The sequence below is a fragment of the Mobula hypostoma genome, chromosome 11, assembly GCF_963921235.1.
Source record: "Mobula hypostoma chromosome 11, sMobHyp1.1, whole genome shotgun sequence".
In the NCBI taxonomy this organism is placed as follows: Eukaryota; Metazoa; Chordata; class Chondrichthyes; order Myliobatiformes; family Myliobatidae; genus Mobula; species Mobula hypostoma.
The window spans coordinates 55,611,865-55,623,549 of NC_086107.1; the positions used below are offsets into that span (position 1 = coordinate 55,611,865).

The following is an 11,685-nucleotide window of genomic DNA, read 5'->3' on the forward strand; positions in this document are numbered from 1 at the left end:
CATGAAAAGAATAACTTGCATGAAGTTCCACTTCTGCAAGTTACCAGGACCTTCAAGACTGGGGACAGTGAAGGCAAGGAAATATATTTTGAGGGATGAGGAAGTGGACTCTAAATAATTCAGTTCTAAACCACAAATATGAACAAATTCAGTGCTTAAATTGAAAGATACATGACATTAAATCATTTGGATACAAGCATTTTCCAGTTTTGCCAATGAACTTTATAGTGTTTTGTTTTTATTTTTGGCTGGTATTCAGTAGAAATGCTAGGGACACAGAGTGCATTTTCCTGAACCAGTGTGGTGTGATAAAGTACGGCCAATAAAACAACACTTTTTCTATTGTCTTTCAGTTTTCTTGCTGTGGAAAAATCTCAGCATTCAGCTACAACAGTAAGGTTGAGAATGAAACGTGCTTTCCAGATCGTGGACCTCTAAAGGTATACAAAATATTGGAATTAATTACAGTCTTAATATTTTAGCCTCTCATTAGAGGCACAACAGAGGCTGTGTATAGGATTATAGAAGCTATTAAAGACTTTGTCTGGGATTATGGACAACTAATTCAAGATTACAGGTCAGCAGTAAGGACTTCATTTGGGATTACATACAACAATAGAGACCATATCAGCCAATGGCCAGTAACTATTCTTGTCAGTTCAGGTCGACTCAGTCCATACACAAGAGCACAAGAAAATAAAAGCAGGAGGTGGCTTCTGGCCTCTCAAGTCTGTCCCATCATTCAGTACGATCGTAGCAGATCTATGCTGTTGATAACTTCTCTCCTATGCCAGTTCTCCATAGGCTGAACTTAAAAAAAAATTGTTAGCTCCATCTTAAGTACTTCTGGTGATCTCGCAACTGGGGTGGAGAATTCAGCAATTCACCACTCTCTACAAAACAGAAATTTCAAGCATTTCTCAGATGAACAATACCCTAAAAGAGGGTGTAACCCCCAGTGCAGATTATAATATCATGCTTAACCACTCCGAAAGAAAAATTAATGTTTGTGTTTTTCCTGATCTTTGTCCAACTTGTTCCACAACTACCATCCCCATAACTTGAACTATCTTGTCAGTGAACAAAACAACTAAATCCCACCAAACTTTCCTCATCTCCAATTTTGTTTGCAGTTCAATGAGGGGTAGGAAACTGGAAGGTTGAAAGTAAGGAAGATCTCATCCTACCTACACCCATCTCTCATGAAGAAACCAATGGCACTTTGCCTCCTAACATGAAGCCCAATCCCTCCTATCCCCATATCAGAAATCAGCAATGCTCCAACAAATTATTATTCCAATGCATTTCCTGAGCAATTGGTTCATAAAGGTTACATGTGAATTGAATTGAATTGACTTTATTACTTACATCTTTCACATACATGAGGAGTAAAAATCTTTACGATGCATCTCCATCTAAATGTGTAATATGCAATTTATAGTAATTTATAATAAATACTCACAACACGCTGGAGGAACTCAGCCGGTCGGGCAGCATCCGTGGAAACGATCAGTCAATGTTTCGGGCCGGAACCCTTCATCAGGACTGAAGAGGGAAGGGGCAGAGGCCCTATAAAGAAGGTGGGGGGGAGGGTGGGAAGGAGAAGGCCCCAGCATCCGCAGAATATTTTGAATTTATAATAAATACTGTGTACAACAGGATAGTCAATATAACATAGAAATACAATGTGTCAGCATGAATTAATCAGTCTGATGGCCTGGTGGAAGACGCTGTCCCAGAGCCTGTTGGTCCTGGTATTTATGCTGCAGTACTGTTTCCCAGATGTTAGCAGTTGGAACAGTTTGTGGTTGGGGTGACTCGGTTCCCCAACGATCCTTCGGGCCCTTTTTACACACCTGTCTTTGTAAATGTCCTGAATAGTGGGAAGTTCACATCTACAGATGTGCTGGGCTGTCTGCACCACTCTCATTCCACGCAGTGATGCAGCCAGTCAGGGTTCTCTCAACTGTGCCCCTATAGCAAGTTCTTACGATTTGGGGGCCCATACCAAACTTCTTCAACTGTCTGAGGTGAAAGAGGCGCTGTTGTGCTTTTTTCACCACGCAGTTGGTATGTACAGAGCTCATGAGATTCTCGCTAATGTTTATGCCGAGGAACTTAAAGCTGTTCACCCTGTCAACCCCAGATCCATTGATGTCAAAGGGTCTAGCCTGTCTCCATTCCTCCTGTAGTCCACAACCATCTCTAACATGGTCATACTTTTAGAAATTGGATCACCTGTAATCAGTGAATTACAAGTTAACAAATCCTCTGTGTGTTTGTTAATATATCCACGGAGGAGCCCAGATATTCCACACCTCTCCCCTCTGCCCCACTGGCCACTGTAGCCTCTCCCAGTATGCAGAGTCACTTCACCTACTGTTCACACATGGCAGACGCAGCCCATCATAGCACTTGTGAATACTGATTCAGTGATAGTGAAAAATCAATGGAGTCCAGTGCTTGAAAACTACTACAAGTGATGTACTTATTTGATTCTTTTCAGGGCCGTCACACTTCAGCACTAGTTCCCACCACTACATCCCCATGAATTACTACCTGTCCGACCCCCTCACAGCGACTGATCGACTAATCCCCCAACCCCTAGGTTACTGATCTGTTGGTCTGGCATCCCACCACCATCAGTCACTAACAGCCAGCCTTATCTTGACACCACACTACAGCCAGCCCAACCAATTTGCCAAGCTGCTAGCTCTGTTTATGAGCCACAATCTAAAAGTGTCAAAGCTATACGTTGACTGAAAGATCTTACAAACTTTGTTTCTCAAGTGCATTGTGCTTATCTCAGTGACTTTCTAGACAGGCTTTTAAATAAACATGTGTTTTACCCATTAGGATTGTCTTCAATCAATAGAGTATTCAGTCGCCGACAATATGACTATCATTGGAGTGCTGAATATTTTGCTGGGAATTATTACGGTAAAATGTCAATCTACACTGCAACATAAGATCTCATTTCTGTTGCTTGCATATTAAGAACATTTTGAAGTGTCCATCTAAAAGAGATATTTACTAGAAAACATTAACTTGAGAAGACTGCAGTTGAAGAAACTGCTGACATCAATGGCTTGTAGCATTATCTGGAAAAATGGGCTGAAAAATGGCAGGTGGAATTTAATGCAGTCAAGTGTGAGGTGTTGCACTCCTGTGGGGCCAACCAGGGTGGGACTTACACAGTGTATGGTAGGGCATTGAGGAGTGAGGTGGAACAAAGGGATCTGGAAGAACAGGTCCATAATTCATTGAAAGTAGTGTCACAGGTGGATAGGGTCGTAAAGAAAGCTTTTGGCACGTTGGCCTTCATATGTCAAAATGTTGAGTACAGGAGACGGGATGTTACGTTGAAGTTGCTTAAGACATTGGTGAGGCCTAATTTGGAGTATTGTGGGCAGTTTTGGTCACCTACTTACAGGAAAGATGTAAATAAGGTTGAAAGAGGACAGAGAGAATTTACAAGGATGTTGCTAGGTCTGGTGTATCTGAGTTACAAGGAAAGATTGAATAGGTTAGGACTTTAATCGGTGGAATGTAAAAGATTAAGGTGAGGTTTGATAAAGGTATACACAATTATGAGGGGTATAAATAGGGTAAATGCAAGCAGGCTTTTTCCATTGAGGTTGGGTGGGACTACAACTAGAGGTCATTGTATCCAGAAAGCTGTGCCTGTCATGGCTCAGCACTGCCCTCTACCTGGTCGGAAGGCACACCACATGCCAGTCAACATTTCACCCCTTCCAACTAATCAATGCACACTTAACCATTGGCCACCTTAATTGGATTAACCCGTCTAGCACCAAGCCGTTGCTCCCCCGGTGAATCACCTGGGCTGGGCCCTCCAGCCGCCTGACCTATAAAGGGTGCTACATGTGCTTGGCTCACTCTCTTTTTTGCTATCTCCGAGCGACCACCCTGCTGTTGGTGAGTTGTGCGTTGAATAGAGTTTTGGGAGCGTTTATTGTTGTCCCTGTAGCAGAGAGCCGTGCCTGCCCATAGTCAAGGGGTGGCAGGTATCGTAGTTACTTTTCCTTTGCTTATATACGTGCCTGTACTCTGTCCCCACACTGTTTTCCCATGTATTGTACTGCCGACCGGACTTTCCTCACACTCATCTATTCTAAGCGTGTTTGTGCGAATATTGTAGCCACTTGTGTTGTCCCCAAGCTCTTCTCCCCTTGTAAATAAACTCCTTATTGTTAAAACTGTGTGTCCAGAATCCTTGCCTTTGAGACCCAAAGAATCTGTCTCATTTCCATCACAACAGTCATGACTTAAGGGTATAAGGTAAAATGTTTAAGGAAAACTTGAGGAGAAACTTCTTCACTCAGAGGGTTGTGAGAGTGTGGAACGAACTGCCAACATAGGTGGTGCATGCGGGCTCGATTTCAACATTTAAGAGAAGTTTAGATAGGTACATGGATGGTAAAGGTATGGAGAGCTGTGGTCCTGGTGCAGGTCGATGGGAGTAGGCAGTTTAAATGGTTCAGCATGGACTAGATGGGCTGAAGGGCCTGCTTCAGTGCCATACTTTTTTATGACACTACAATATCTTTAAGGTCATACTATTTGGTTAAGTACATGCCATGGACTGTTACTGGGAGGCATAAAAAGCTGTAACTAGAGAGAATAGTCATTCTGAGCAAGGTAAAACACATTATAAAACCCTTCAATCCCACATTCCAAGTACCTCTCTACTATTACTACTCTATTATATAATTCCTTCAGAGTCTCTTAGGATCAAGGATAACCCCTTCAACTCCTGTTCTGTATGTGGTGTGGTGGTTGATAAAGACAATGTGCAACCAATAGGGTAGAATTTTCTTGAGAGGGTGGGCCGGGGTTGGTCCAGGATGTGGTCGACTCCTTCCACTGTTTACACTGAGCTTATGTGTTCTCCTAACAAATGGGCTCAGGGCTACTTTTTTTCCCTCCATTTGAATCATGGGCCAGCAATCCCATGAGTTGGTGGGGATGTTGAATTTTTTTCAAGGAAACTTCAAAAACACGAAGTCATTTTTGCGACCATCTGGTAACTCCTTCCCATGATGGAACTCAAAATAGAGCGTTAGTTTCAAGGATTCAGTTCGTTGTGGAGATCAGTGCTTATCACCCACACCTGCAGTTTCTCAAAATTTAATGCTAGATGGCTTGACAGTATCTTTGTTAAGTGGGAACAAGTGTAGATATTCTGGAGATCTATATCTGTCCATTAAGAGCTGCAATTCTCAATTGTGCAACAAAGATGGCAATACAATAAATTCAGTAGATCTACCAGCTGACTTGACAAACATCTGCTAAGTATATGCATGGTGCATTCATAAATGCTGTGCAAGTATTAATTTGCTTCACAACAGAGTGCACACATTTGTCATCCACTCACCTTAGAACCAGGAATTGATCTTTACAGAGTGTTCATTCAGCAGTATCTAGCTCTACTTCCAAGCATTGATTCTTTGGCTTTCTCTTGCTGAGTTACCCATCCAATGACAGTTCATCTATACTATCGAAATCCCCACTGACTGTACCTTAGCTGGCGAGGTAACGTGATCATTGCCAAATGTACATGGAATCTGGTGTCCTTCTGCCACTGCACATGGCTCTTACAATTGTTTTCTAGTTGCAAGTATCAAAGAAACACTATGGTTAGCAGAATTCTACAGTTGCTCATCTGGGATGGAGGTGACATGGTGGCGCAGATGGGAGAGCTGCTGCCTCACGGCTCCACCGACCCAGGCTCACTCCTGATCTCCAATGTTGTTCGCGTGCACTTGGCACCTTCTCCCAGTGGCCACGTGACTTTCCCCAGGAAGCTCCAGTTTTCCTCCCACATCCCAAAATTATACATGGATTAGTAGTCTAATTGGCCACTGCAAATGACCCCATTGTAGGCAGCGACAAGAGAACCAGGGTAGCTTACAGGTACGTGAGAAGGAGTAAGTTGCAGAGAAGTAAATGGACAAATGAAATTGTTGGGATTCAAGAACCAGCAAAGATTACTGGACTGAATAGCTTCCTTTTACATTGTTAGAAAATAGATAGATATGACATTGATAATTGTCTGCATTCTGGATTCATGGACCTGTTGAGACAAAGGTGGATTTTCACCTCAGGGCATACCAAGCCCCAAAAGATTTTTTAGGGGTTAAGTCACCTCCGAATATGTGTGGGAGATATTCTCCTATGGCTGAAATAATGGCTAGAAAGCTGACTTCATTAGGAAAAAGAGCAGTGCCATAAAAGTTTTCTTTCATCAAGTGAGCAGATCTGATGAGGTGATGATGGTGAGCAGATTTGATAAAATGACACAGGAGAATAAAATTTTAAAGGATTAGCATCAAAGCAGAAAGAAAGTTGGCTAGAGGACAGAAAACTGAGAGAAATGTAAACTTTGATGCCTCCGGGCACCAGTGTTTATGGCATTGCATTTCATAATTTACCCATAGTGTAAACAGCTAATATACTCATTTTATTTGGGATACAGAAAAACTACCAACATTTTCTAGTAACACAAACATGAAAAGGTGGTTAGCTGTGAGGAAACCAATAGAAGACTTTCAGGGAACGGAGACTTTCAGATACATGTCAGATAAAATTTGATGTTGAGAACTTAGAAGTGATATAATCTGAGGCAGTGAGTAAAAAAAAGAATGTGTAGCTTGGAAAAACATATTAAAAGTAAGCATAAGACCTTAAGGTGCAGGTAGGCATACCCTTAGTGGTTGGCTAAACATGCAGGTTATAAATATTGACAGCATTTCCTGATGGAAAAATTCTAAAAACTGCTACTGAAGTTGACTTGATTATACCATTATACCTATGACTGACCTCCCTTGTACTCTCTAAAATTGGGGTCATCTAGACTCCACCGCCCACATCCTAACTTTCACTTTGTTTTATTGGTCATAATACTATCTTATATTCAAACTTGGTCAGCCAAAGTTATGATCTTAAAATTCTCATTCTTACTTTTTCTGTAGGTTTATGGAATGATCCTGACTGCCTTCTTCTGTTTTGCTGCTTGCTTGATCCAGATTTGGAAGAAGAAAGGGAAGTACAGAGTATGCAGGAAGCATTGAATACTGGGCTGGAATCTGAAAATAGGAGCCTGTAAATTGATCATGGTAACAACTGTGAAAGATACTATCTCTCAGGGGCTTGATTCCCTTTACCCTAGAGCATGTTGTGATTTTATTCTGAGGCAATGTGTTTACTTCACACTGATTTGTTGCTAGCAAGCCCAGTGGGGTTCCCCTGCCTCCCTATTGTACTCTGCCTACAAATTCTACTTTCAATGAATGTATCGCTTCATGCTATTGTTAATCTGAAAGTGAAATACTGTGATTTAGTCAATTTCATTGACATTCTATTTCAAAGAAATGGCTTCAAAAATTAAAATTTTAAAAACTCCCCAAATTCCTGACCACATTCTAGCAATTTTATTATATATCAATGAATCTTAATTTTAAAGAGCACTTGCTTCAATAACTGTTCTGTTTTAAGGGCTAGCCTGGAATGTTTGATTTTCATAACTGCTGGGATTGTACTGTTGTTGCTTCTTCAGGTTGGTATCTGAACAAATTAAGTTCACTTCCATTTTGACATTAAGTCACCTTGCTCTCATTCTCACTAACCTTCCCATCATAGTGCCTTAATCAAATACCAACCCCCAACCCCATCTCATTTAACCTATATATGGGTGGCTCAGAGTCCCAGCAGCAAGTGCAGCTGCCTCTCAGCTCCAGCGTCCAGGGCCCAGTCCCAATCTTTGGTGCTGACGAGGTGTAGCGTTTGCACACTCTCCTTAATACTGCGTATGCTTCACTCGGGGGCCCCAGTTTCCACCCACGTTGCTGCACATTAGCCGCTATAAATTGTTCCTTCTACTGGTGGACGGCAGGAGATGCAAAAGGTGGTTCATGGTTATGGGAGGGAGAATAGAGCACAAAATAACCAGGGGAATGGGATTGTTGGAAAGTTCTGTGTGCAGACATAGATCCAATGGGTTAAATGTCCTCCTTCGATGTAACAAAATACAAATACAAATAAGATGCCGCCCTCAGATGATGTGGGCATCACACCAAGCAGTCATGTTCCTCTTCTCCTAATTGATTGGAGCTCTTGTTTCACACCATTCCCTCCCCCACAGCAATCTACAAATTGACAGTACTCCTGACCTCAGTGTTAGATCCTTTCCATTCCAAAATTAAAATGTTTCACTGTTTGGTACCCTCTGGGTGACTCTCACACACAGGCAGCGAGATGACATGATTGACAGATGAATAGCCCCAATGTTTAGTAAACAATACAGCTTCTGTGCAACGCTGCCTCCACCATTGAAAGGATGAATTATGCAATGTTTTCAGTGCCTTCAGATGGTCTTTGCTGCAGTGAGAGTCTGTTTGTTACACTCAAATACTTGGTACTAACATCTTCCATCTTGTTGGCAATGGCTCAGTGGGTCAGTAATCCAGCTGATGTGGTACTGAGCTGCACAGGCCCCGAAACTTCTGAACTTAATTGTCGCCTTGTACTGTTGGCTGAGTAGAGATGAGGACAACAGCTGTGGTGGTATTGTTGACCACAACTCACTGCACTTGCGCAGCTAAAATTGGATAAGTTTCCTGAATGTACTTGTCATCCAATGACACCTGCACCATATGTGCTTGTAAAAATTACAGGTGCATGTTGCCTGTGGAAATTTCTATCGCCGCTGAAAGAGAGATCGTGTACTTAAGGGCTGCAACTTACTAAACACATCAAGCCAACAGTAATAATAATTGTGCATTTATACATATTGTCCATTTAAAGTATAATATAGACCATGATTCTCATAGAATCCAAGCTGTGGTCAATATTAAAGTGAGGAAAGAAATTAATTTAACACACTGTTCAGAAGTCATCTATGAAGCCCTCTGAAGAGCTCACTGGTGTGGAGCTAGATTACATATCCTCCTGCAGTGTGAGGCTTTAAGTACAGCTTACATATTGAGAGAGAGATAAGCGTGCTTCTGGTGAGCTGAGGTTAATGTTAATTAATGTAGGATGATGGAAACCATTTTTTCAGTGCTCCATAAGTTAGAAGAATAAAAACTGATGAGATGTAAAGGCCCACGTGGTCTTATTGAATTCAGCGCAATATCAAATCGTTCCCAATCCTGCTTGAGTAGAATCACATGGACTGGTAAAATACCAAAGCACTGTTATACTTACTGCCTGTTACACTGCTGGTGTTTAGGGCAGCAACGAAGGTCCTCCATCTCTGTCTGTCCTTCCCATCGCCCACCGATGTAGAAGGGTTTTTTCAGTGCTGTATCCATAACAATTTATTTTTTGACCAGTCACGGTTGCTAGCCCTACCCCCCGCCCCACCGAACCCGGAGGACTGTTGGACTACTCTTAGTGGCCTCTACCCCTTGACCTGTTTGGCATGGGTGACCCTGCCAAGAGCCAAAGCACAAGGCCTTGACTCTCTGGGTCTCTGGGTCATTGATGCCCGCAAGCCACCAAACCCTACGGTAAAGTTGTGGTTCTCTTGGAGGATTGTTATACAACCAAGGAATAAATGGAGAGACAGAAATAAACAGGCAGGCAACCAGAGCATGGCTTTGAACACGCTGGAAGGTGGGAATAAACGGCATACAGAAAAAAAGTAACAAAAAAAAGAATGTAAAAAGTCTGTGATCTATAGCCAAAGCAATACAAGGGTTTGATGACAAAATATAGATTATGAATGCACCACCAAACCGGCAGGAAGGCTGAGCACAAAATTATGCAGGTAGAAATCCAACAACACGATGGAAGGAGGAATCTGTAACACAACAGAAGTCTACCAAACATTCAGGTATGACATTCGGCAAGCAGTGAGGCTGTATAATGCCGCCGTGCAGAGAGCACGAATGCAAAACTAAACAGGCAGGCGATCCTTCCAGTACGAATAAAGTGGCACAGAAGGCTGAGCACTCTGAGAGACCAGTACAGATCTGAATTACACTGGACTGCCAGTCATATACCAGCTGGGGATTAAGTCAAATAACATTGTGTACAAGGGCAGAATGGAACACAGGTGTAGGTGCTGTCTTTGTGGAGATACCAGGTGTCAGGCCCTCTCATGATAACTACTCCGGGTGGAGCAATAGATAGTGCTGTCCCTAGCACATCAAATAATTATTTGCGATGGGTGCACACTGGTCCTTATTGTTACACAATTTTCAGGGTGTATGTTTGAGTCATTAGAACTGTAATGAAATCAAGAGTAAAAGAAAGAAATGATCTGCTGAAAACATTAAGAGACTTGATTGTAGATGTGTTATAAAGATTCTCTTCCTCTGTTTACTAGGACTCCCTGTTTCCTGTTTCGTGGAAATTCTACTCTGCTCAGTACAGACTTCCTGTGTATTTAGACTATAATGCTAAAGCCATAGATACCCCACGCATTGGACATCTGGAGCTCGTCTGGCTCTGTGCGTGGTTTGGTAGAATGGATAGACCAGTGTTAGGAAGGATATGGGGAGGGAGTTGATGTGGCAGTTGAAATGGAAGTTTTGCAAGGTGTGAATGCAGAGAGGGGAAAGTCAGCTCAGTTTAAGAGGCCCAGTTCATTCAACACAAGCTATAAATTCCTCTTCATTTACCAAGTGGCTGTTTGAAGGCACAGATGTCCCAATGGCCAAGAGAGTAAGAATCTGAATCAAGATGGGGCTAAGTGGGTGTGGGAATGTGAGTGTAAGTATAACATTTATAAAAAAATTCCAATGCTGAAATGCTCTGCTGCGTGGAACAAATACTGTACAGAACATCTGGCAAGTAGTATATGATAAATTTCTGCATACTTTTACTGCAATTTTTAGTTGTGATTCAGGATACAGAGATTTAATGCAGCTTCACTATAAACCACAGCAGTAACTGACTCTATGTAAATGTTAAGCATCATACATGTGAGCAATAAACAATTTAATTAGATTAAATATAGAGTATAGACCATAAACTTAAATAGTGTGGTTAACCAAAGATATCTACTTCATGAGCAGGTTGTGAGATTTTTGTGTAATTAGTGAAAAAAAATGCTGGACATCCGCTGAGCGAAGTTTTTTCCCTGGAACTATCTTTGATGTAAAATCACTGATAAAGGCACCCTGCTAGAAATTGTTGTCTACAGATGAAGACAGGAGGAGCAGCCTCCGATGCCAGTTCTCGTACTTGGTCCACTTTTCAGCACAATGCCCATAATGTTTGATTTTCCTGTCATTCAAATTTCTATCTCAGATCTGAACATACTTAATTACTCAACATTGATATGTTTCTGAAGTAGGGAACTACAAAGCACATCCAACGCTAGTGATGATAGGCCTATTCCTCTCATTCTTTCTTTATTAGGCAATTTCCACTCCCATCCCTAATTCTAGGACTCAACCTAGTGGACCTCACTCACACTGTCTCAAACGTAGGTATATCCTTCAGTAAGTGATGAGATCAAAACAGTTCCTAGACTCTAACAGTGAGCACAATGAAGCATTTAAGATTTATAGTAGTATTTCCTTATATTCCTACATCATCTCTTTTGTAATAAAAGTCAACATTCAATTTAGCTCCTTAATTTATTAATTTCTTGCTTTACCTATTGTCTAACTCTATCAGCAAATCTGCCAATACCATGCCTATCATTCTTTC

The 11,685-nt window shown here is 41.7% G+C and overlaps 1 protein-coding gene across 2 annotated transcripts in view; it reads left to right on the forward strand.

Moving 5' to 3' along the window:
• LOC134354292 (tetraspanin-32-like) overlaps nucleotides 1-11,386 on the forward strand; it is a 71,293-nt gene extending 59,907 nt beyond the window's left edge. Inside the window, exons 6-8 of one of the 2 annotated variants that reach the window (XM_063063219.1) lie at nucleotides 354-440; nucleotides 2,857-2,940; nucleotides 6,996-8,234. In XM_063063219.1, the coding sequence (XP_062919289.1) occupies nucleotides 354-440; nucleotides 2,857-2,940; nucleotides 6,996-7,094 (270 nt within the window). In that variant the 3' untranslated portion in view covers nucleotides 7,095-8,234. Of the gene's footprint in view, nucleotides 1-353; nucleotides 441-2,856; nucleotides 2,941-6,995 lie in introns of both variants that reach the window. The other variant, XM_063063220.1, reaches the window with a different exon arrangement.
• The last annotated feature ends 299 nt before the right edge of the window (nucleotides 11,387-11,685 follow it).